At 31.9% G+C, this 27,985-nt stretch overlaps 1 protein-coding gene across 3 annotated transcripts in view; it reads left to right on the top strand.

Annotated features, from left to right (window-relative positions):
* LOC126737191 (tachykinin-like peptides receptor 86C) overlaps positions 1 to 27,985 on the top strand; it is a 133,249-nt gene that overhangs the window by 90,131 nt on the left and 15,133 nt on the right. For 2 of the 3 annotated variants that reach the window (XR_007660968.1, XM_050441953.1), the window contains exons 3-5: positions 10,830 to 10,926; positions 20,613 to 20,773; positions 27,617 to 27,826. Coding sequence is in view for 2 of the 3 variants with exons in the window: in XM_050441953.1 (XP_050297910.1) it covers positions 10,830 to 10,926; positions 20,613 to 20,773; positions 27,617 to 27,826 (468 nt within the window). In the remaining variant the exon portion in view is untranslated. Of the gene's footprint in view, positions 1 to 10,829; positions 10,927 to 20,612; positions 20,774 to 26,408; positions 26,566 to 27,616; positions 27,827 to 27,985 lie in introns of those variants that run through there. The other variant, XM_050441954.1, reaches the window with a different exon arrangement.

Raw genomic sequence — 27,985 nt, 5'->3', positions numbered from 1 at the left:
TTATATTTTAATTCCCCTTTGATAGTTTTATTTAAATGTGAATTTAGCGAATAAATTCACAGATATTTTTTAAAATTTTTGGAAAAATCTTTAGAGTTTGAGAATTTCTATTTCTGTTTTTCCCCCCTTAATTGTGAATTTAGCGAATAAATTCACAAGAAACTGAGAGAAAACATTTTCCAATTAAATTTTGCAAAAATTTTTGACTGGTTTAGAAAGTGGAAATTTAGCGAATAAATTTCCTTAAAAACAATTTTGTTAAAAGTTTGTGTTTAGAAAATTTTGAAAAATATTTAGAATTTATTAAAATCTATATTTGTATTAGAACCCCCTTCGTAATTTCTTGTAAATGTGAATTTAGCGAATAAATTCACCTAAAAATTTTGAAAATTTTTTTATAGACTAGGAGAACTTCTATTTATATTTTGATTCCCCTTAGATAGTTTCATTTAAATGTGAATTTAGCGAATAAATTCACAGATATTTTTTAAAATTTTTGGAAAAATCTTTAGAGTTTGAGAATTTCTATTTCTGTTTTTCCCCCCTTAATAGTTTTATTTAATTGTAAATTTAGCGAATAAATTCACAAGAAACTGAGAGAAAACATTTTCAAATTTAATTTTGCAAACATTTTTGACTGGTTTAGAAAATGGAAATTTAACGAATAAATTTCCTTAAAATCAATTTTGTTAAAAGTTTGTGTTTAGAAAATTTTGAAAAATATTTAGAATTTATTAAAATCCGTATTTGTATTAGAACCACCTTCGTAATTTCATGTAAATGTGAATTTAGCGAATAAATTCACATAATTTATTTTATTTCTGTTTAGAGCAAATCCAAAATCCAATCGTAAATACACATGCTAAAAAAATCCACTTTATTAAAATATACCAAAAATTTTTGTATCCGTAAATTTGTTTGGATTAGAACATTTTAAAATTTGAATTACTCTTATTGAAACTAGAATTGCTTTGTTATTATTTACATGTGAATTTAACGAATAAATCCACAGTAAAATATGAATTAAGTTCCAATTTTCATGTAAATTTAGCGAATAAATTTACTCAAGAATTGCTACTAATAAAATTTGAACACGCATCTCCAATCCTTATATTGCCGATTATTAATTTTTGCACAACACCACCAAATTAAACTTTTAAAACTTGCATGCAATTGTAAAGAAAAATTGGTACTTACCATTTTATTCCAGCAGTACAGGATCCACATTAAAAACACTCACTAAACCATCACAGTAAAAACACCCAATCACTAAATACTTATACTATACCAGTAACCCTAAGGGATCTATTTCACAAGATTTTCATAAATTCTAAATCCAAATATCATTATCTTGTTTAAAGTGCAAATTTAGCGAATAAATCTGCTGATCGGAGAGAGAAATTTTAACAAAAAGGAAATTTAACGAATAAATTTCCTGCAGAAAACCCTCAAGATTTTAATAAATTCTAAACCCCTTTTTTATAAAAAAATAGTTTGAAATGCAAATTTAGCGAATAAATCTGCCAATAAATATTTTGTTCTTTGTTTATTTAGAACCCCCTTGTTTGACTTACATAATCTTGTTTAAAGTGCTGATTTAGCTAATTAGAGAGAGAAATTTAACGAATAAATTTCCCAAGCTCCCCGCAATTAATTTTTGCTTTGTTGTATTTGCAACACCAAATAACTTTTTAAAATTTGCATGCAATTGTAAAGAAAAAATGGTACTTACATTTTAGTTCAGCTGTACAGGATCCACATTAAAAACACTCACTAAAAAAAACACCCAATCACTCACACTATACCAGGAACCATAAGTGAGCTACTTCCTTTGGACCTACCTCGACCGCTGCCCAAAAACGACTGAATTCGAAGTGCTCCACAATAAACCTTTCACCCACCCGAACGTGTCCGAGCATGCCCGAGAGACTCCACGTTGTCAGTAGAGGCTGCGCGCGCTTTTACTTTCACTTTTCATGCGCGTTATGAGCTACTTAATTTTTAAGAAAATTTAAATAAATGTACCTTTTATTTAAATAAATCCTTTTTTTTTTAATTAATCGATCAGTATAGGGGAAAAATCGGGATGAAGGACCAGATTAAGGGCTTGTCCATAGGCCATTTTGTCATCTAAAAATATTTATTTACCTACATTTATTTAAATATTTATTATTCCAATATACACATACCTTTATACGGGGTGGCCAAATAAGACCCGTTAATTTGTCAATCAACAGCGTGCTTTTTCCTTTTTTTCTTGAATGTGATCGTAAGAAAATTTTGGAAATTAAATCCGGCATTCTACTCCTGGTACTTTTTGTAATTTAAAAAATCAATCAAATATTCCCGTTGATCGCTTTTTGAAGGGTTGCCTATCACCCAAAGCATAAGATATCGGTACCCACTGCCATCCGACCTTTTCTACAACACTATAGAGATAAAAAAAACCTCATTTGTAATAGATTACTAGTATTTGTTTTTTTTTCAGAATAGGATTATTAAGACGGAAAACTATATCCTTATGATCTGATAGATGATGTAGGTGAAGAACCCTGGAATAGCCCTCCAAGGAGTCTCTGTTTGTAAACACATTCATCGAGATACAGTCTTTAGCGACAAATTCAAGGTGTCCAACATACAAGCCATAATTTCCAAAAACTTGGCAAAATTGTTATTAGAGGTCCTGTATATGGTAACAAGCTGGGCCGAATATTTTTCTGTTTATTCAAACAATATTTAAAATAAAAATATCGGCATAAACTCATTCGTTCATTCTGTTGACATTGTGAAAATATCTTCTCAATTAGATTAAATAATGTTGTCATAATATTTTCTCGAAAATATATTAAAGTGTATATTAAAGTGTATACATTTATTATATCATCCCTTTAATGGTTTTCCATATTAGATCGTATTTTTGAGAAAAGCAGTCCCAACTGCAATACTCTTGGTAGCTGTATTTGTAATAGGATCATTGATATGCCTAAAAATTAATATTTATAACATATGTGCATTCCTCACAAACTAGTCGAAAAACGAATAAATCCACTTCCTAAAAGAAAGGTATATATTATGTGATTCTATATGTCTACATGGATAAGAATTTGTTCAGCAAATATAGACGATGCCAAATTCCATAAAGAGCATACAAAAATAACACAGAAAGATGAAATAGAATCAAAGTTTCTGTTGCTCCTGGCACATATAGAATTGTCATCGAACTAACTAAACCAGAGTTTATTCCCTTCTCCTACATTACGAAAACACTGAGCTACCAAGGTGATATAATGGGATATGGTCTGAGGAAATGCGAGTACTTTGAAAATTCGTAAAATGCCTAAAAGGTGAGATCTCGGCTAATAAGAAAGTGACGACCTTGCATATGGTCTTATTGAAATCAGAAGGGCGAAACTAAGTAAAGTGCATTGGAATTTTACCGATAATGTCCATAGAAATCGAGATATGGACATTCAGAGTTTGGGATTTTTCAGGTACCTTTTTTTTTTCAAAAGAATTTTTTTTTTCTATATCATACTAAATATACCAGCGTCTTGTCTCATCCTATACATGACGATCTAAGTAAAGTAATTTAGTAAATTCTGCTAGACTTTCACTCAGACAGAACATTCTTGATAAAGATTACGGATGCATCATATACTAGATGAGTAAAGAAAACAATGAGTATGATTACAAGAAGATACTCTGCCCGAATCATTTTGTGCTCAGTTTTCTAGAACCATCTTTATAGATCAAATATCTGGCAAAAAGGTCATATTAGAATGAGCTTACAACAGAAAAACAAATCATTGATTACACTTTACTACGCTGATTGCCCTAACAGTATCAAACAATAAATCAACTGACTAAGGCAATGAGGCTCAGCCTAGTTCAGACCAATTAGCATAATGTCATTTTCTCTGTATATACTCGAGAATTTGGTACCCAGACACATTAGAGACAAAACTTTAATTCCTCATGAAATATTATTGGACGAAAAAAATTATATTTAAATGTATTAATGCAACAATTTTGTCCTTCGTACCTAACGAGCTAAACCCTAAAATTATTCAGTAATCAAACATTTATAAGTTGAAAAGTTCTTAATTAAGCATTGATTGGGTTTCGAAGTTCCGCTTATCGCAAAGGTTTTAAAAATGTCCCTTCAATTAACATGTAACATCGCAAACCAGAATTACGTAGCCTGAAACCTGAACGAACCCTATTAACCCAAAGAAAGGATTTAAATAGTCCAGGGTTTAGAAAAGAAAATTTTAAAAAGCACGAAATTAAACGGCTTTCACGCTTCGCCCGCAATTTTTAACTATTATGGGTCATTTTACTTATGTACCCTTTTATATACAATTTTTTCCTGTAAAACTAATGGCTTCAAATAGGAAGTAAAACATGGGATGTTTTTTTTTTAAACTGTTAATATGATGTTAATTAACCTAAAAAATAGAAACACTTGGAAAAATATGCTTCGCGCTGAAGTAACTTACTAATTTCCCTTATTGGATTGCGAAAGTTTCGATCCTTTTAGCCAGGAACCCATCTGTGAAATTTGAAATTTCCTACCCCGTAACGTAATCAGTTACGGAAGTTTATCACGAATTTAACTCAACTCCTCAGCGTGTCGCACAACTTAACATCTGAAGGTACATAAATTCTTGAGTGTCGCCCTAAATTTAGTTATTAATAGATCACCACTTCGTTTCTTTCGGTTTTAATTCTGGCTCTTATCTTGAATATTGGTATTTTAGAGAAAAACAAATTGATTTTCATGGTAAAACAATGAAAATCAATCCTAAATTCTAACCATTTAGGAGCAATCAAGGTCTTTGAAAGCTTTTGTTCATAGTATTTGAGTACCAATTACAGACAAGCATCAGGAATGATGATAAGACATGCAGAAGAAGAGAATAGGAGGAACTAACAAAGATTCTTAAAAAGGGCTATTACTAAAATAACTATTAAGTAATTTAAAATTAAGAGGCGCAGAACTAGAAAACTTCAAAGAATGTCGATGTTACTCCTCTGGTAAACTGACCAGCCATCTCAATGGAATTCTTTTAATTCCAGTATATCTCTGTAAATAGTCTTCTTTATGAAGTTTAAAATATGAATACTAACAATTATAATAAATGAGAACCATAACAACAAAATAAATAAGAACCCCTAAATCATTAATGCATCAATTACATGCTCTTGACACAATCATCAAATCAGATCAAATATCAAATTATTCAGGTTTTCTGGAAGAAACCTGTCTGGATAAAACTTGAATCTCCTTTGATATAAGAATTGCAATTATCCTTTTACTACCCGATTATAGCAGTTTTAATAAAATTATTATGTCGATTAATATAAGAAGCAAATTTGGTTTATTTGGATGATGTCATAATTCTCAGAAAATGATCTGAAATTTATCATACTAAAAATAGAGTAGAAGTGATAAATAATACAACAAATAACCTTGAAAGAGAGCGAATATGAGTGGATATTAGCAGAAGAAAACAGCCCCAAAAGATAACGACAAAACTCAATTTTTAGTAACTACTAGATTTAATAGAACTGTTATTAATGTTAATTAATATAAGAATCAAATTTCGTTTATCTTGATATGACCTTTGAGAGTTACTAACTGAGCTTTGATGGTCTAACCGTTAATTGAGAGGGTAATACAGTACTTATTTGCATACGTATATTAACAGTTACGTCCTTTAAAACGTGTCAAATAAAGTATTATTTAGTACTTGTATAAAAACAGAGCAGAAGTGTTAAATAATGTAACAAATAACCTGGAAAGATATTGAAAGAGACCTGCACGCTCAACTTAAAGAGGAACAGATAGAGGTGCTGAAAAATAAAACCACATAGATTAAGACTAAGCAAGTATCACTTATTTTCAAGTCAGGATATCATCAAGCTATAATTGTTCCTGTTAAAGTCACCTACAAAGAACATAACAGATTCCATTGAACACTAGAAGAAACCAAATTAAAGTCGTTAATGATTTGAAGCTTATCGGATAAATCAATCTTCCTATACAGGTTGGGGAGTCGATCATAAGTGAGGCTTCGAGATAGATCGGAAAGTTAAAATGAAAGAATGTTATTAAATCTATTCAGGATAAACTAAATGCAATCAAGAAGTAATTACTGCTCAAGCGTCTTCAATTATCACAAAATCATAGATAGGTAAAAGTTTTAGTAGTATTCTATTTGATCAATTTCTTCTATAAATACCATCGCCTGTTATTTTAGGGAAATATGCCATAATATATTTAAGAACATAACTTACTGAGGTTTTATTAAAAAGCTTTTTGTCTAATTTGACAGCAATTTCCCAAGCTTATCATTTTTTCCTATTATAATAATGAAATTTTTATCTATATTAGGGGTTGAGGTTGTCACGATGAACAAGTAGGTCATAATAAGTGTGGCACTAATGACAATCTGATGTCTAAATTACGTATTCCGGGAAGCATTGAAAACGTACGCGTGCTATAAATACCCGAAAAATAAATTTGTATTAAATTGAATTTTGTGGCCATACTATGAAAAGGTATAAGATAATTTGGAAATGGAGACGCTTAAAATTAATGATTTGCAAGTTAGATCCAATTGAAATCAAAAGCGTTTTAATTTCCGCCTTGTGGAGGGAAAATTTGATTTATAGTATCTAACCACGGAGTTTATAAATTATTTTTAATATTAAATCTTGATTAATATGATGGCTACATATAAAAAGAGAAAATTACGTTTTTCTTTCAATATGCAATAAATAGACTTCGATTTTTTTTTCAGAGGGAGAGTAAGTCATTAACATTGAAAAGTACATTTTATCAAGAATAAGCATAAGTACTTTATACAGGGTGATTTTCAAGCTATGCGCATAAACTTGGAAAATGGTAGATGAAGATCAATAATGAGTAATAATGAGAAAAAAATTTAGTAAAATATTTTTGGTTTCCGAAATTAAGTTAAACAAATGTCAACAGAACGCGTATCAGATGAACTTATTTTGTTTATTAATAACTGATAGTAAACAAGTCATAATGTTTGGAATCTTTAGCAGTACTTAGTTTGTTGGTGGCTGTGATCGTTTTCGATCGTTATTTTCACACGAACAAAATAAAAGCGCCAAATGTAATGGCACACATTTTTACAAACGAAGAACTTGTCGACATGGTTTTGGTTTACTGAGAAACGCATCAGAATGCAGTGGCAGCAGCTGATCTGTATGCCCAAAGATTTCCCCAAAGATATCACCCGAGACGTGGGGCTTTCTTACGTGTTATTCAGCGGGGTAGAGAAACTGGCAATTTGCGGCCGCGGCCTGGACAAGATGGAGGAGCTATTAGACCTAGGCACATTCTAAATCTGTAGGGGGATATTTTAGAAGTTATCGAAGAACAACCTGGAATTAGCACTAGAACAATTGCAGCGCGATTTGGAATATCGCAATCTACAAGTTGGCAAATTTTAAGGCACGAGTTGCTGTACCCGTTTCATGTGCAGAGGGTACAAGCCCTACTTCCAAGAGATTTGCCGCTTCATTACTAGGCTTTGGAAAATCCGAATATTACACGGAGAACATACTTTCAACAACGTTTTTCTGTAAATGTATGGGCTGGAATTCTGAACGGGAAGCTCATCGGACCTTTCATTCTGGAAAATCGTTTGACTGGTGCTCGGTATTTAGAATTTTTGCGCAACAATTTACCAGTGCTCCTTGAAAATGTGAATCTCAACGTTAGGCAGCAAGTTTCTTCATGATGGTGCTCTACCACATTTTTCACGACCAGTGCGACAACATTTAGATCGTGTGTTTCCCAGACGATCGATAGGCCGTGATGGTCCAGTTAGCTGGCCCTCTCGCTAGACTTTTATTTGTGGGGTCATATGAAAACAATGGTGTATGTAAACGAAGTTGATACTGAGCAAGAGCTACGACATCGCATAAACGCTGCCAGTGACGCAATTCGCCTACAGCCTGATTTGGCCCGTGCATGTACGTCTTCATGGATTCGACGAGCTCAAGTCTGTATCGAAAATAATGGAAACAACTTCGAACAGTTGCTTTAAATTAGTTTAAATTAAACATGTTAAAAAATACACGTTTCATCTCCAAAACTAAAAATATTTTACTACATTTTTTTTTTCATTATTACTCATCAGCTATCATTTCCCAAGTTTATGCGCATAGGTTGAAAATCACCCTGTATATATTAAGAATCAAAAAGCTTAATTTGTTCAATTTTAAGTGGTATTTAAAAATAAATAAAATGCAAAATACTGGTAATAAAATTGCATCGGGGTTTCGATTCTCTATAGGGCTCCTAATTGAATAAGAAACCAAGGAAGTACATTATCAACAAGATGTAGACTAGCAGCATATCTCGGTAATTCTGTTTCCAACTGCTGAGATATTCATTTCCTCTAGCAAATGGAAAATTCTTCCGGAATTAAATAAATTCAATTTTCTTGGAAATTCGGTAATATTTTAGGAGCCGCTATTTGGGATTTTAAACATTTCGGCATTCAGTGCTCGAATCCGCTAGTTTCATGGGCTTATAGATAAAGGACCTAAAACTGTATATAAAAAATACAACAGTACAGAATTGAGGCAGAAAAATACAAAATATGCAAAAGATTTTAGAAAATCTATTAAGTTTTAAGTAGTAAGGTAAATTTTTACAGGGCCTTGAGTAATATGGTAAGTGATTGAGCCTAATCAAAAGATGTAATATTAGTTTATTGTACATGGTTTTTTTTGGGGATCCCAAATGCATTTTCCAAATCAAATTCGCACAATGTTTGACGTATAGATTTTGTAGACGTGATGTTTCTCTAGCATCAATATAAGTTTGATATTACATAGAAAAGTAATTGTGAGTTTATGAAACATATCATATAGCTAATAATCTGTCAAACTTCTAGCAACTTACCCATACAAAAACAAACAATAGACCGTATAATATTTCAGCTCCCATTCACGGTCCATACACTCCAATTATTTCGGAAAATATAAGGGGTAGAATATATAATTTTATTGCCATTGATAATGTAACTGAAGAAAAATGAAACCTAAAAGAATTATATGCTCCAATAAATTCTCCATATTTTCCACTTTCTTATATTTCTTTGTTTTTTTTATGCCTGAAAAACTCTCAATTTCCAAATATTTGCAATATTTTTAGTCTTTTATTCCCAGATTTAAAAAAGAGGATAAATACAAAACTATAGTTGATCATGTTTTTGTTAATATCTAGAGATTTATATGCATAAAAATATCAGTTTACTGATTTACTCAGCATGAGTTTATGAAAGAAAAATCAATAATAACTACCTATTTTATTTTACACACTTTGTAGCTGATACTTTAGATTAAGCATTTAAAGTAAATACAATATATATAGATTTCTACCCTGCGTTTGACCAATCAGGTATTTTGTTACAACTTTTAAGGATCTATATGTAATAGAATAATATTCTTTTATATTATAGCGTTTTTCTCTTTATTAACGTGTCAATTAAAATAATCGATACACGAAAATAGGGAACTGATTTATTTACACACTACTAAACACAATCACTTACGGCTACTAGAAATAATTTATTATGTATTTATTTACTAGTAATTCCGCCGGATTTAAATATCGCGCCAATATTTCGAACTGCACTACACTGAACTGACAACTGACTCCCAGTGGCGACGCGGCTCTTTATAGACTCGGCTGACCATGATTCTTGAAGATTCGCTGATCTTCCAATATCGTTACAATATGTTACTGGGATATTTACATAATAATGATAAATGTTGATAAAATAAAGGGTGTGACAACAAGTGTCGTTAAATAATAATACGAGTAGGTGTAATGTTGGGACACATTGAAAAGAAATCAACTTTTGTGTGAATATAAATATAATAAATAAAGTCACTTTACCTCGAGTGGGAGTTTAAGGTCTTGGAGTTGTTTTTGATAGAAAACTTTATCTTGCACACTATATAAACTCTAGCAAAGTCTTACAGGAAGAAATTTTAATTTTATGTTGTGTTTGGTTTGATTATTTCATTGGTTCTAGGTTTTCTCTACCTCACGTCCTGGGTTTTATAAAATTTGGTTAATAATAACTAATTAAGGTGTAATTTTCTTGTCAGTAGATTTAGCCAAATTAGACAAACCCTCCTGAGTTTCTGATAACCTGTGAAAGAAGGTACATTAAGTGTAGCAAGTTTTTCATGCCTTGCTTTGCTCAAATATGTATTGTATTCTATATATATTGTCTGAACTAATGCCTGAAGACTTTTCTTAATTATTAAAAGAAAACCCTACAAGATGAAAAAAATTGTTCAAACCCTATTAGGCCTTAAAGGAAAAAACTCCATTAAAATTACATTATGCTGCTTAAAAATTATTGAAACTTTCTAGTCGAGTATGTTATTGGTTAATATGCTTAAATATAAATAAACTAGATTGAATGTAACTTCTCATTTTTAGCCAAAGTATATTAAAGCAAAATCAAATTTACTACATCTATAAAAAAAATATAATAAAGGACAAACCTAAACCTTAAAACAAAGTGATAAGCCCCTCGGGGCACTTTACAGCAAAATCCCGCCGCTTCGCCAATTACACTAATGCAAGAAAAGTTATCGGTCTAGACGTGCATTTTTCAGATAGGAAGTGGTTGATTAGACAGGCTGCTAAAAGAATTGATCGAGTTTTAAAGGAATTACTAAAATCAACGGTATTTGGTAGAAGCAGATTTTTATTTTCAACCACTAGCGGAAACTTACTTTAATTCTTTTTTCCTTATTTTCAGGTTCATACTGCCAACAACATTTTACTGCTACAACTTGGAGTAGTAAACATCTTTATTGGAATTCTTTTTTTAATATTTTGTCTGCCGGGAGTAAAGGGTAAGTAGCTTCTATTAACTAAATAAATAATATTAAATAGCCATTTTAATAAAATGAGCGTATATAACTTAGGTTTAGTGAAATGCTTTTGTTTAAGAACTTATTATAATTAACTTCCAGGAAAATTTTTAAATTAAAGTGAACGAATAAGGTTTAAATAGAAATGTCGGTGGTATTTGATCAGGTGTTACAGTTCTTATGTAAAACATCGCAGTTGCTTTAAAAAAAAAAAGCAAAACTATTCCTCAGATATAAAAAGGGATGTTGCAGCTATGTAAGTGGTTTGGGTCAAGATAAAATTGAATATTTCAAAAGTAATGGACATTTTGTAGTTCCAGTGATAGCATTAAGATATAACTATATTTTTTATGCTTCTCTGGTATTTTTAAATTGAGTTTTAACTGGATTATTGATTTTCTTATTTCGGCAGGTTCTTTTTTAAAAAAAACTTGAATTTGATCGTAAAACTATTTATGGAATATTCGCAAAAAGCGTATATAGCCGACTAAGCTGACCTAATGCAATTTTTATGTAAATGCGATATTCAGGGCTTAATTTTTCAATTTCGCATCGAAATTGCTCAGCTCGCTGTCCGCTTGAAACATTTTTCCATACATAATTTTTTTTCGTCTATAATTGATAAATTTTTTGGCCATAATAACAAGCTTGCTAATAATCGATCTTTTTACTTTATATTAGTTTTTTCAAAATGTTTTAAATATAAACCTGGGAATTCTACATTAGAATATGTAGTGACAATTGAACCTGAAATGTTCGATTTCGTGTAAAGTACATACAAGACTATGAAATATAAAAATAAGTATACAGGTTGGGGAATCCATTATTACGCATGTATTCGTGCGCTACTCGATTGCTATGTTTTTCAGTCTGACGTCTAAGTTTCTTTAAATAAAAGAGTCAGGCAGACTTTCTTCCTTGGCTGAGCAATATGTTTCTCGTACTTCCAAAAGAGTTTCCGGTGAAATGGAATTGACACATTCAACAATTCTTTCGCAAGTCCTCTATGGTGGCCTAATAAATTAGTATTTGTAAATGGTGTCTTTAAGATTCTTCTTTTTTCTATTCTACCGTCTTCAATGAAGGTTTGCGATACATTGGCAAATGCGTATCTATCTTGTGAGGTTCTAAGGACTTGCACGAAGTTCAGGCTGGTCCTGTTTCTTTGACTACCAACTTCTCTCAATTATTAGTTAATATAACTTGTACTTTTCATGCCTGAGTAAGTGGCTAGGCATAATAAGCTGATGAAAAAATAATAGCGCTTTAAAATTCAATAGTTAAGCCTGCAATCACACAGAAAAATGAGACATCCCGCTATTATTATTGTTACTCTATAACAAATAAAATTAGCAAATACCTATCAGACAAGAGGAGGCGATGTTGCGGTTATTTTGACGCGGCGTAATCTTGAATTCCCCAACCTGTATATAAGTAAATAACGATAAATCTGATTGGCTGATTTGCTTGTAGATATCGAAGCATAAGTTCTTATTTGTCTGTAATATAAAATTAGAATTAAGCAATAAACGTCATAAATGTAAAAATTTAAAATTCATGGTTCAGAAAGGGTGTAAATTTTCAAAGTTACTACCTTATTACACTGTGATATACGAGCAATATTAATATTCAGGATATTACATTTCTTGTTTATGTTTCGTGTCATGAAAATGTTTCGGAAAATATGCAGCTATTCGTTTTATAAGTAATATAATATGCATAGATTTAGATGTTGTCAATATAAAAAGTAAAGAAAATCCACAAATTCCGTGCGTCAAACTAAAAAGACAAAGACCTAACTAGGACAATACTGATCCAACAATGATAGCATTTATGATCCGAAGGCCTAGTGTATTTAGATTTTTACATGATGGCTTTTTCATTTAGGTGAAAAAATTGCGAAATAAATGCCGGCTTCGATCTGGTCACATTTGCATCCATAGGAGAGGTTTGCTGTACATCAGAAGCTAGATTTTTTTAATGGAGTCTTCAAAAATCTAGTAATTTTAAAATCACTTTAGTTTCGTAGTATGATATGCATTAAAGGCTTTAAAATTTGACTTATTTTCAACTTAGAAACGCAGTTGTTTTTTCCCATTCATTGGGTGTAAATTAAAACAATCAAAAATAGCATTTCAGTACGAGAACACGATCACTGACTAAAGATATTTATTTTTTTACTGTGTTTATTTACCACTATTTAAATCTTGCGCCAATATTCCGAACTTTACTTTACTAAACTGACAACTATCGGCGTTGCGGCTCCTTATATACTCGGCAGAACGCTGTTCCGGAAGATTCTCGCTAACCATCGACATGTCACGCGATGTACCACTTGTTTCATTCCGAAATGACGGAGAATCACCTGGTTTCTCGGTGTTTACAATATTTATTATTGGTCAAATTTTCCTCTACAATAAATTTCGCAGAATTTCTTTTCTAAAATATATTTAAACCAGTAGTTACCTAAAACAAAACGATTACTAAGGTATATTATGCATAAAATATGTTCTTATTTCTCAGTTCGCTTCTCGAAAGCAATTCGGGTCATGAAATTTAAGATGCAAACTTGACTCTCGTCACCCTCCGTAAATGCAAAAGCATTTCAAGAAAAAGGTTGCGTGTGTCAAGAAAAACCAATAGATACCCTTTTAGGGTTGTAAATCAAGGCTATAAATAGTCGCTTCGCGAATATATTTCACGCACGTACAGTTGCCGAGGAGTATTATCATTCCGGAGATAAGATCGCAGCAATGGGGCATAAGCGTGTTGACTTGGAGTTATTACTAAAGAAATGAGGGTGACGTTTCACGTAATTTGACTATTAAATAAGCCTTTCTTTAAATTAAATTTAAGCTTTAACGGTTTCATTTGTTTTCCTTCATAAAATACATCTCACGTTCCCAACTAATAATGGAAAGGTAGGATCTAACAAATAGGATCTGATATACTATGTTAGATGTCTCTACAAGTCCTTCACGGGAATTTCGACCATAGATTAATACTTCTTAGATAGGAAACTAGTCTTTCATAAGAACAATAGACTTGATAAATTGAATGTTGCGCCCTCTCAATGTCGAGGAGTAGTACTGACCGAAGTGAAAATTATTTTGTGACGTAAATTTAATTATGGCGCCAAGTTTGAATGTCGATCTACTATACTGTTCGTTTAAAATTAATGGGAAATGTGTGGTTCTTTCAGAAATTAGTAGGTAGATTGAAAAAGTGTTAAGTCCTCTATTTGCGTACTATAATTTCTTAATTTGACTTTCTCGAAAAGAAAGTTATCTGAGTGTAGATTTCCTCATGATAGATTGATTTTTTTAATAAATATTTCCAGCTAAAGATATATACATAAATTGAAAAAACATGCAGGAAAAAGCATTTCAGGGGGGAGTTAACTAACATAAACGGAATATCCAATAATAAGTGAATGTATGCTGATGATACAGTTCTTATAGCAAGCACACTCCAAGATTTACAAATACTGGTGAACAAAGTAAATGAAGAAAGCGAAGAATCTGGACTGACAATAAACGTGAAAAAAAAGACAAATTTATGTTGATTAGCAAAAGAACAAGTAATGACGGACAAATCTACATACACAGCCAACCATTACAATCAGTAGAAAAATACAATTATCTTGTTACCATTATTTAAAAAGATAACGACTACTCTCAGATTTAAAATAGAAAAAGCAAGATGAGATTGCTAAGATGCGATATGATATAGGGACATGGATCCTGAATTAAGAAGATATAAGAAGACTGGAGGCTTTCGAACACTAGACATACCAGAGGATACTAAAAATTAGCTGGCTAGAAAAAAATAACAAATATTAAAGTACTAACAACAAAGAAAACCATATTTTATGAGGGGTTCAAAATACAGTTTGCTACTGCTGATAATACAGGGAGAGATTCAGGAAAGAAGTGTTGGAAGAAGACGCCACTCGTGATTAAAGAGTTTGCGTGACTGTTATGGTTCAGTTCTTTATATCTGCTGTTTCAAGAATATGTATAGCTAACCTTCGGAACGAAGGTTGGCAACATTCTTACTACATTAAAGATCCAGGCAACTCCTTTTCGTTTCGCAATCTAAAAATTGTTGATGATGGATAGAGGTTTTCTTTAGACTTTTACAAAGAAATATGCCGAGTGCTTTTTGGATAAATTAAAAAATGGGAGTTTCGGTGGGACAAGTGTGTCTTGTATTTTTGTTAGGTCTAAGAATTTTATGATCACCCGTATAAGCCCAGTCAATATTATAGTTAATAAATAGCGTCTCTATTTGGTCAAGTATATTTATTGTTGACTAAATGATTAACTATACTTATATATTTTAAATAGTGGCTATATATTTGATATATAAAAAACTAGAGATAATAAATTTCATAGCAACTCGATTTGCTCTTTCTCCTACATGCAGTTTTTATGGTAATCATGTTCATTTTTCCTATGTTATTTTGTCTTGGGCTACTAGAAGCTTGTGGACTTTCCAAGAGCTCAATTTCAGATATTATTGTCTTTAAGTGAATACATTTTGGTTAATTACATTTTTTACTTTGTTTTAAAATCTGTATTAAAAAAACATCCAATCAAACGCATTTAGACAAATATAGCTCTATGAAAAAAAATACATCTAATAGAAAATCTCTATAAATACACTAAGTATTTAATAACTGTATCGATGAGGGACACGAGTTATCGAAAGTTCATTCATTAACCTACAGGCCGTAATATTGATAAATATAAAATTTAATCACATTTATTAAACACATCATACGGTATCTTTGAAAGAATTTTAAAAAATATAATAAATAGAAAAATGACGCATACATTATAAAATATTATATTCTTTACTTGATTTTACTACCCAAAAAAATAAAAACCGAGTATTTTCGTTTTCTTGCAAGTTAATCAAACTTTACAGATACATTTTCTTGAGTGTGTCTTGCGACCTAAAATTGAATAAAAAGGGGAAAAGTTTGTCAACTAGGGGTCCCATAAAAGTAAGACTTCTTTGATTTATATATCGATGTTTCGACTTTATAAAGTTATCCTCAGAGCACTTGTTTGTTCTGTAGAGCAGAATATTGCTTTTTGGCAAACCTGAAGAACTGATCAAATATTAACTGAATTGAACTGACGCATTTTTACAATAATAAATCAACCGTTAACTTTAAATATTTTATTGCGGGAAGTAGTAAAACCTATCATTATGCAGCAACGGCAAACCCTGTCAAAACGTTATCGAAAACCCATAAGTTAATAAACAGCTTTTCCATTATTATCGAGAGCCATTTTCGAAACAAGTTAAAACAAATGGGATCATGATGCAAATTCTCCCGTTTTGTTTGGCGAAATGTTACGGGGCCGTTTTGCATCTACCCCTGCAAAATTTAATAAGCCTAAATCGATTAACGCCGAAAAAGTTTTTAACGGTTGTCGGTTAAAAAGTTTTTTTTTTGTATTTAACTGGTCAGAGCTGCGAGCATTTTAAAGATTAAATCTCGCAAACCAGTTTAATGAAAAAAGGAACAATGAAGTGGAAGTGCATTGTTATGTAGTTGAAAATGTTGCTGCATTGGCTTAGTTCCGGATGTTTTAATTTATAAACGCAAATGTTGATTTTGTGCTGAATTCTTTATACAATAAAAATTATTTTACATTATTTCAAAATGATGTTGAAATGATGATCGTGACAAACCTAGATCCTGATCCCGCAGGCCTACAAGTTGGACCATTACCAAATCAATGTCCCACAGTACTTCAATCGAATATTTCTAAATCGGTGGATAGGGAGACGAGGACCGATGGAATGGCCAGCACGATCCCCTGATCTGACATCAGTGGACTTTTTTTATAATACCTCAAAATATAATCTACATAACAAAATCCCTCGACTTATGAATAACGGTTGCGACCTAAGATACGTTAAAAGAAATTTCTATTTAAGATTAGGATGTTGCCAGGACGTTCGTGGCGCGCATATTGAATATCTCCTACATTGACATTAATTTTTTTTTATTGTTTAATTAAGAAACAGTATTACTAATTAGTTCTTGAGTGTGTTGTAACGAGTTTATGTAACCAAATAATTCACTTGGTTTTAGTGATTACTTATGCAATAAATCGGAAAACAATTAGCATCTCCCAAACAGTTGAAAATTGGTATACTACATTCTATGTAAAATATATCTAAAATATTCTCAAGAATTCAAAACTTGAGTAATATGCAGGATGTCGCATTTTAAATAAAAAAGTTGATATTCACCACTGCTAAGTGAAAATACCAATCGACGTGTCTGAGCGTTTTTTCGAAAATATCCCTATTTATTTACTATGGAATTTATTTTGTTTGGCTGATACACACTTTACTCGTATACTTAGAACCTTTACGAACCTATTTATGAAAAAGTATAATAAAAGTAGATTTATAAATGTGAAAGAGTCAGTTATGTCGTATTCAGAGTATAATAGTCGCTGCTGCTTAATGCCCCATAACGCTCGTAAAAATGTTCGCAAATGTGCCGCTGGTTAAGTAGCATTAAATTTTTTCGTTCAACTCTATTCCTTTGTTGTTTTAATTTAAGCAAGCAACTATAATAATGATCCTGGTTTCACTTTTAATCTGTATGTTGATGATCCTACTTTTCTCAGTAAATAAGTTATTGAAACGTTTATGTGTTTTCTTTTAGATATGTTAATGTCTAACAATTCTTGTTTCTGACAAACTATTTGGTGTGTCTCGGGATAGAGTTAATGATTAATAATAGAGTTAATAGAATCATTTAATCACAAAGAAAATAGGAATTATCTTTCACACTATCAAGAAGTATTTTCCCCTTTAATTTTACAATCAGGCAACTCATTTTAGTTGTTTTTACTCGTTGTGTTTGACCTAAAATAAATTGATAATTGATGGTAAGCTTATGTAAGCACATCAAGACATATAGCAACTTTTCAACAGGAAAATGCTCGGCAGTGAATAAATGTTGGGCGCCACAAAATATTTAGTTTCAAGTCTAATCTTTTTTTTAATGTCAATTGCAAATCGCCAAAATTACAACTTAATACTAAAATCATCCGTTATATTTCTTGGTGCAACTTAAATTAAACTTAAAAAAAAAAGTATATTTTGTATATTCGCATATTTTGCTGTGGAAGTTAATAATGTATCATTGTTAACAATTCCGAATTCTTATAAATATTACTTATATGCATCTAAAAAAGCTACGAAATTTACATTTTTATAATTTACAATTACACTTTTATTTATAAAAAATCTAAAAAACAGGTAAACCACCATATTTGCGTGAACGATTTTATTATAGCCAGCACGCATATACGACACTCGCAATATCAGTAAATTCCCCACACCACAACGTAAAACATTTAACTTTCCGAAGTAATTTAGTTTTATAGGGATTAAATCATGGAACGAAATACCGGAGGAACTAACTTTCAAAAAATTTATAAAACTAATTAAAGTTTAATTATTTTCTAAGCAGAACGATGCTGAAAATTTCTTTTCTGGGTATAAATTCTTAGGGTTTCACACCGATTGTCGGGTGCGTACCCTTGTTCAAAGCCTCGTTAATTAAATCTTCAGCTATTGTTTGATATTTCTTATTCGCCTTAATGTTATTCTTTCCTTAAAAGCATAGTAATAATTTTACAGTCTCTTAGTTATGTGAGTGTAGTTTTTACATCATAAATACATTTTGTATTCTACTATAGATCACAGTTTTTCAATATGTCAAGTAATGAAGATGCTTCACCATAATTTGGTAAAATTCAGATGCAATTAAGAGGTTTTAAGATTGACCGTTTGTATGCATTTGACTTTTTCATGAGATTTTTTATACTAAAATTATTCAGCTATTAACAGTTTGTAAAAACCACTCTCTATATCAAGCTTTTTGGGTTCTTTTATAGTATTTAAAGAAATTTAATTATACTTAATATTTGTGAGGGTATTGGACCGAATGTGTTATACTATAAAAATTATTTGCCCTTGTACTATTGTATTGTAAGTATCGAGGCTTAGCAATTCCTTGGGCATCTGTGGATCTGAAAAAATATAATAAAACCCTTTTTTATCTATCTTGCTTTAAAGACAGACCTATATAGATACAAATCTTTTTAATTATGACAACTTTTTAATAAAATCTTTCGACAGTAACACTGAATATAAATTATACGGATATCAGCACATCAAATAGAGAACATAATAGAAAATTTACTATAAATTATATGAGAATCCAAAAATAAATATACTCCTGAATATAAATCGGATGTTAGTTATCAACTACATTACTCAAACCATGAAAAACACACTTTAGTTTTAATTATTTTTCGACCTAAAATTAACGATTCTTTCGATTACAATGTTCGCGATAAAATAAGATAAATTAATATTCAGTATTTACGCTTATTGCTGTTATAAATGCATTCCGAGAGTTGTTCCAGGGCTTCTGGTGAATTTAATCTGATTCTAATCAGTGCATCCCACCTGTGTTCTATTAGATTGAGGTCTGGCGATTTAGCTGACCAATCCATAACATCAATATCCGTATCTTGCAAGTTTGCAAGTGCGGTCAAGCATTATCGTGCATTAATACTATAGTGTTTTTACTGTTCATTAGGTATAAATTTCGATTTCACAAGAAGAGCCAACTAACTTATTTACACACTCGTACTTCTATAAACACGATCACTTACGGATTAGTAGAAATATTTATTTTACCGTATTTATTAACAACTAATTATGTTCAATTTAAATCTCGCGCCAATATTCCGAACTCTACTGACCTGACAACTGACTCCTAGCGGCAATGCGGCTCCTTGTATACTCGTCTGACCATAATTCCGGAAGCTTGTCTGACCTTCGAGATGTCGTGCGGTGTGCCACTTGTGTCATTCCGGAATCAGCTGATAACATACTCTTGCAAAATGCCCGTTATATATCTTTCGGCATTTAAAGTACCTTGTTGAAATATATAGAGGTCAGTACAAGCACATAAGGGTATTCGTTACTAAACTATAAAACCTCCTCCAGTAAATTTTGATTCATCAGGGAACAGTACAGCCCTCCACTCATCAGCGATCCAGTTGCCAAATGCTTATCTGGCAGCACGGTATTGTCTGGTAAACCGTGGACCAGTTGCTCCTAGTCTTCGTCTTAAATCATTTTCTCTCAGTCTGTAGCAGTTAGAATGCTTGATCCCGAATTTTTGTAAGTTTCTAGCCCTTTTTGCGTGATTTCTCAAGTTTTTAGGTCTAAAAATCGACCGGCGCTGCTGTTGTTGTCCTTAGACTCTTGATCTGGACGTCTGGTAAATGCTAGAGTATACCTGAATGGTCTTAAGACCCTACTTATTGACGTGTCGGCAACATGTAGAACGTCTGCAATTTTTTCTGGACTAAATACTTCACCGGACAAGGCAATAACAAATTGCGCTCTAGCTTCCGTTAAATGCCTTGTATGTCATATTGTTAATATTCAAAATAAAATAATTTATGATAAAAGAGAACTTAATTTTTACTTACTAAGCTATAAGCAATTAGATAACATTAAGATTCCAGTTTGTAACTATATAAACCAAACCAACCGTTAAGATAATTTATTGATTAAACTAAGAGGTTTTTCTCATTATTTTCCAGAAACAGAATGGGCCAGGGCAGGCACCTCATGTACAGTAAATGGATTTTTATTTACTTTTTTGCATCCCCTTGCTCTGTGGACTATATGTGGCCTGAACTGCGATCGCTACTATGCAATCGCCTCACCGCTACATTATACTCATATTGTTAGTACAAATAAGGTAAGAAAATGTTCATCATTTATTAGCATCATGTAGCTCCTAACGCATATTTGGTCTATATATACTGTAGGGGTTTTTTTTTTCTTAATTTCGAGCCACACTGTACCAAGTACTAAACTATACACTCTTAACTTGCGACGAAAATGTCAGCTACGTGTGGACTTACCAGAATTAAGCCAAGTCTACTGATTAACTCGTGTTGTATTAACATGAGAGTCGCTTGACTAAATTATCTTAATCTGCTTTATAAAATCTAAAATATCAGCCACGTGTAAACGTTGTGTTAACTAGCCAGAATGAAGCCAAATGGACTTATATTAACAGTAGAGTCACTCGAGTAATTTACTTTATTCTTCTAAGTTAGTGGTTGCATCTGAATTGGGCTTTATAAAGTCTAAACTGTCAGTGAAGTAAAATTGGAAATATTGTCGCGAGATTTATATAGTTCTAAATAAATACAGTAAAAACAAATATCTCTAGTAATCGTGAGTGATGGTGTTTTCGTAAGGAATTGTAAGCTAATTAATGTATTAACATTTTCATAACATAACTATCTATGTACAACAATAAAAATAAAGTTATTTAAATCTACATTTCTCTAACAAGTTATGATGTATGAAAGCATTAAATTTTAGCTTCCGCAGAAGTGAACTGCCATACGATAAATTTAAAGTACATGACAGACGTAACGTTTTCAGCGAAACTTACAACTTCCCTATCGAGTTTTGTAACACGAGTGGTTTCAGGCAGGCTTTTAACACCTTACAAACTGAAAATAGTAAACTAATACCAAATTATGTACACCTACGGAATATTTATTTCGCTTTTATGCGGTCGTAGATGAAAGATTAAATCATGAATTAGTTATTAAGGTGGCAAGTTGCTTGGCCTTTTAGAGGGTGAAATGTTCTTGACTTTCATGACTCGTTTGAGGTAAATATATAAAAGGGGTAATTTTTTACACAAAGGACTGTTATTAATTATTTACAATCTTTTACTGGTTGCCCTTTTTTTTTAAAGTTGGGAACAAAAGAAATGGTTACAGTTGGTATAGTGAAATATTTAAATACTAAAAAACGTTTTTTTTTAAGATATATTTAAAAAAATACCTTAAGACCAAGAAGCCACTGTATAACCTCGTAAAAATTATTATCATTCACGTTCCATGACTATGTTATCAAGCGCCACGGGTACTCCATCCAAAACAACTGCGAGAATTCCTGAGCTGTTTCCGAAATTCATCTACTCCTTTACCAAAACGCAATTCATAGACTAAATTATGACACACTAAACACTGGTCCTCCATTCCTTTCATTCGTCGTGTTAGTATAATGGGACTGGCTGAGTGGATCTTTGCTGATGTAATTTTGCATCAGTTTACAAGCTACCTTGTTGTCTGTGACAAACGATTACATGCCTTGTTTGCCTTTGTTAACATTTGCCTAGAGATTCAAATATCATATAATATAATTGATTATTAAGAAGAGGAAGATTTTATGTAATATATGCAAGACGCACTCGGAAGGTTGACATGTGATGAAAAAAAGAAGAAAACCTGCATGTTAAATAAAGTACTCAAAAAAGTTATTTTTTTTATACGAAACAGCACTTCAGATACTAAAATTATACAGTTTTTAGTTGGATCATCATGTATTAAGTAGTATGTGATTTTCACTCAGTGAAAGAATTTCAGCGTAGTTTCTTAGTACCAATTCTAACTGCAAATTTTATCATGCAAATAATTTATCAACAAAATTATCATAAGTAAATTAACCAAATCCTGTGATAAGGTCACGAGGGAAAAAAATTAATTGGTCAGCAGACTACGATTTCAAGAGTTAAAAAGAGCACATCTTCAATTTTAAGAATCATTTTCTGAATAGTCATTAGTTTTGGATATAGATGCTAGCAATTAGAGCCATTATCAAATAAGTCAGAATTTGCTTCAGAAAAACGCTTTCAAAGCCAGAAGTAAAATATTGATTGACCAGACAAGATTTGGTCTATTGAACAGTTCCATAATTATTTGTCCAACGAATAATTTTTAGGATCGCTATGCTTCGCTGAATTGGCTATTTTAATTGACAAACCCTAAAGGATCTAGCAATTTATTGTTTCTTTAACGTACGCTTCAAACCACGAGCGGACTTGTTAAGTTCCTGTCCAGTGCCGATTCCTTCTATTCCTCGATATATAGATGGCGGTGACAACACGAAATTCTCTCCTCGAGACTAACGACTGTCAAGCATCTGATATGTGCTATTATAACTTTATTTTATTCTTTAGTTTGTAGAGGCTTTAAAAATTATCAAATTCATCTTGGCAGTAGCACATGGCCCTAATAACGTCTCAAAGATGAAGAAATGGGAAGAAAGATGAAGAAATGGGACGTTTATAAAATTAATGTTTTATTGCTAAGGGTAACTTGATGGTTAAGTTTTGAAAAATATATATATTGCCGGCTCTAAAACCTTTAAAGTGAAAGGCATACTGAGCTCTATGATATTGATTGGTCATACAAAAATTATTTCCTGAAAAAAGTATGGAACAGAAAAGTAATATTTCGTAGTCCTTTCACACAGATGTATTCCGGAACTTTAGCTTTGATTTTTTTGTGGATGCATAATACAATTACCAATTTAATTACCATCGCTACAAGCCTCGGTAATTTCGTTAATTTTACTAATTATAGTAACGAATCAAATTTAGGCCCCAACTCGATTCGTATTTCAAAGCAACATTAGGGTGTATAAACCCCTAAAGTACGAACCAACAAGGAAAATTTACCCCTTGGTTATAAGCAAAACACTGTTTAACTAGGGAATGAAGGGTCGAAAAAACAACGGCATTTGTATCCCAGGCATACACCTACTCTCATAGTGTTTATCAGCTCGTTTTTCGTGTAAATGTAGGTGGTTATTTTTCTTTTTAACGTTCAGCTTGTATATTTGACAAGGGCCTTAATGGGAAGGTTTCCGGCATATTTAACTACATAGCATATTATATTAGGGTTAAAATTCTTAGGTAAATAGTTATTTACCTTAAAGGTCTAACTCTACAAAAAAAATATCCATAAAACGGTACGAGCTTAAAAGTTTGCGTAGAAAGGAAGGGTGCATTATAAGGTAAATTCAATTGCAAACTTTGAACTTTTAGAACGTAAAAGGTATATGAAAATATTTTATTGATCAACTAGCATGTGAGTTAGTATAGCATATAAAAGTGTTTATATGTGTAGAGGGAACTTTTTATTCACTTCATTTAACTCAAATAGTTTTCTTATGGATGCCACTTAAAATTTTTGGCTCAGGCAATGTACTAATTGGCACAATTCAAGCGCAAGTATACTAAATGTCCTGATTGAAGTTTCCAATGCCTTATTCCTAGAATAGTAAAGTGTATTCTTGACGTAAGTGTGTTTCAAATAGAAATTACATTTCCGAGTTCCGTTACAATATAAATAACTTCATTTTCAAACACTATTGGATTATTATCTCTCTAATAAAAAAAATCATTAATACAAAGCTCTATGCTTAAGTTAAAATCTTGGTTTTGGTTCGATACCTTTTAGTCGCTATGTTAATTTTTAATATACCTATTATTAAATTTCATTCAATTCATATTTGACAATGTTAATATATATTTTTAAATACTACATTTTCCGAGAGAGCAGTTTTTCGATGTTCGTTAAAATTCAGTTTCGGATCCTTTATTATTCCTTATTTATACTTCCGACCGACTAAAATCATTAAATTTTTTTGTACCAAATAAATTTAACTATTATAAAAAACATTCCATAAATAAAGATCTTAAGCTTTTATCAGAATTTTCTTGACAAAATAAATGATGGAGATAAAATACATATTTTAACGAGACTTTAAGAAGACAACACAAAGTTAAAGTCTCATTTTAATTTGGAAGCGTAAAAATATGTGTAGAGCTATGTCATATATAAATAAATAAAAATTAAATTACCGTAGCGTATTCATGTTCGTTAGGAGTAAACTAAAACAATAAAAAAATAGTCAACTTACATATCTATTTACACATTTACAATAGGAAAACACGATTACTCACGACTACTAAAGATCGTTATTTTAACTGTATTTATTTACAACTATTTAAATTTCACGCCAATAATATTGCGAACTTCACTTCACTAAAAAAACAACTGACTACTATCGGTGATGCGGCTCCTTATATACTCAGCAAAACGCTGTTCCGGGAGATTCCCGCTTAATCTTCGAGATGTCGTGCGGTGTACCACTTGTGTCATTCCGGAATGACAGAGAATCACCTAGTTGTTCTGTGTATTGTATCGTTACATTATCTTAAGAAACTACATACTAATGTGCCAACTAACAGACAAAAAACTTAGGCTAGAATATTACTACCTGCCAAACAAAACTAAAGATATAAAAATTAAAAAATTGCAAAATTGCCTCGGGAATGACCGCATGTTTTCTAAAAAGTCGAGCTCTTTATCCTTAGGGTTATTATAGGAAATAATGAGATTCCGATGGCAAATGATTTGCAAAAGCTCTAGATCAGCTTTCTGTTACTTCACCGTTGTTGTACTTATCAATAAAGGCCATGTGATCTTTAATATTTATTGAAATTTTTCTTACTGATTGGCCCATGTAAACAGCATTCATCAGTAATCATACTTCAGAATGTGTACCTCTGATTTTAATACAAAATTGGCTTTGCATAGGACACTAACTAACTGTGTTTTTAGCCTTTTAGTCGGATGAGAGCTATTACCAAAAAATAACATTAATCTAAAAAATTGCCTATTACTTTGTTGGTGAATCAGATTGTATGTTAGTTTGTTCTCATTTACAAAATTTAAAATATAATTTGTGAAATGATATGAAACAGAGAGAACCCATTGTTAAAGGCAACATGCTTGATTATACCAAGTTTCATAAATAAGGCTTTCCTGGATGACCTGATAACATTGAATGGTCAATAAAAAACATCCTGAATATTGAGAACTGAAGTGTATTAATCGATGTATATAAATTTATATGTTATAGTGTGAATTATATTATCCTTAAACGATTAAATAAATTCCATGCTAAAGTATTAACAAAATAGCAACTAACCCTATTTCGTTATCGGAATTTCAATAATGGCATACCCGATTTAATTGAATATGCGATTACGTAATATTGTATCCAATGTAGAGAGGAGCCGCATAACGAGCGCATAAAATGAGGTTTCCCAGAATTCTCTAAACGAAGCTGACCTGTTGCCCTTTAATGTTAATAAAATTTATCGAGTGTAAAGCCGAACGTAGGGACCTGATTCTAATCACATTAGCGCTTAAGTGTTTCACTCTCTTAATAGTTTTTTTAAGGTTATAGGAAGCAACTGCGGAAACTGTTGTCACTTAAAAACTCTAAACTTTTAAACCATTTAAATTTGTTTTTGGGTAATACTATTAAGATTTATCGGTCGTACTATCTAGGAATATTTATTTTCACCTTATTTTTTTACTATTATTTATATACCAATATTCCGAATTTGCGCTGCACTGAACGCGGCTCCTTATATACTCGGCTGAGCATGATTTCGGAAGATTCACTGACGTTCCACGTGTCTTGGTTTTTTGAATCTGTTGTTCGTGAATTTGTTCACTCACTTTTTTTTACTTTTTGCACTTATAGGCGTAACTAGCCACAGGCCATACATAAATATATCGTTTTAATATGAAGCGACTACAAAGCACCTTCCACATGTGGACTGTAATATTTTCGTGTGACTCATATGGAAAGCAGAGAGGGATGGTATGACTCTAGTAGGCTTACAATACTAAACAGGGAGAAAATCTGATACACGTACGGCTCTACAGTGAATCACACAGGTGATGCAGGCTTTTGTGAAGATGCTCCACTTACCATACAAGTCTCTGTCTTTCAGGCTTAAGTATTTGCTCTGATAAAAGGCAGACGAAAAGACGCCATTAAGACTATTACTGCTAAAAAAGTGAGCTCCAAGCCTGTGGTATATAAATTTCCTAGACGAACTGGTGAAAAGGGGCTGCAGGGTTCTGGGCTTCTCGTCATTCAGACAGTTCTAGTAATTAGGAAGCGGACCTCTATTTCATAAGTTGTATATCATCATTGCTATTCTTACAGCTTCATCTGATAAATAATACACTGAACTAGACACTTGGGAAACGCTGTGCGAAATATGAGAAGAGTTTAATTTTGTCAAGATTTTATTGCAAAATTTGATTAATGAAACTTAGGTTTTCGTTAGAAGTAAAAGCCTCTGCAAGCTAGAACTAGGAAATATAGTCGCATTTTATAATTTTTATATGACAATGACATATCAGATGCTTGATAGTCCGTGTAGTAGTCTCGAGGAGGTAATTTCGCTCCATTACCGCCATCTATATGTCGCGGAGTAGAAGCTTTTTCAGTGTTCCGTAAATTGCCCAAACTTTCAAGGCCCTGGTTAACGACACTAGCATCTTCGGGATAAAGTTAATATTAAACTAAATCTACATAATTAGAAAGTGATATAAAAGGTTAGTTACGAGGCAGATATGCCTGACAATCTGATCGAGCATTGTTTAACTGGAAGTGAAATGGTGGCCACTAACTACGACGTTTATCAATCGAGGGACAACTCGTTGATAACTCTTTATTAACTCTTAGTTTGATAACTCTTAGTATTAGCCTAGTTTAAACTGTTGGAGCTCTGAAATTTAAAAACAAAAATTAAGATTTAATAAATATATTTTACTACATGTATTTTGTAAGTTCTGTAATAAAATTATTAAATATTAACGATACGTTTAGGATGATAAATTAATATTTTTTTCTGTTTCAGGTTATTATAGGTTTACTAATTGGTTGGGTCAATTCATTCCTCTTAGCCATTCCGCCGTTAGTCGACGCCGCTCCATACAAGTTCCTGCCCGGTTTAGGCGCCTGCGCCCCCGACTTTAGAAGTGGTAATGGTACCGTGTGGTACGCTTCCACATATACAGGGTTCACGTTTCTCATTCCAGCTACTGTGTTTATATGTTGTAATGCAAAGGTACGAATTTTTTTCTATACCAGATGTTTTATAGTTTAACAGAGGACTCTTTAAGAAAAGATCAAATTTTCCCTGAAAAGCAATAGATGATTATAAGTTTTGCATCAGTTAGTCGTTTTGGAGAAAATTAGGACGAAGGGATTTTTTGATATAATAAAC

The sequence above is a fragment of the Anthonomus grandis genome, chromosome 6, assembly GCF_022605725.1.
Source record: "Anthonomus grandis grandis chromosome 6, icAntGran1.3, whole genome shotgun sequence".
Taxonomy (NCBI): Eukaryota; Metazoa; Arthropoda; class Insecta; order Coleoptera; family Curculionidae; genus Anthonomus; species Anthonomus grandis.
Note: the sequence above shows the minus strand (reverse complement) of the source record. Positions and strands in the feature narration are given on the sequence as shown.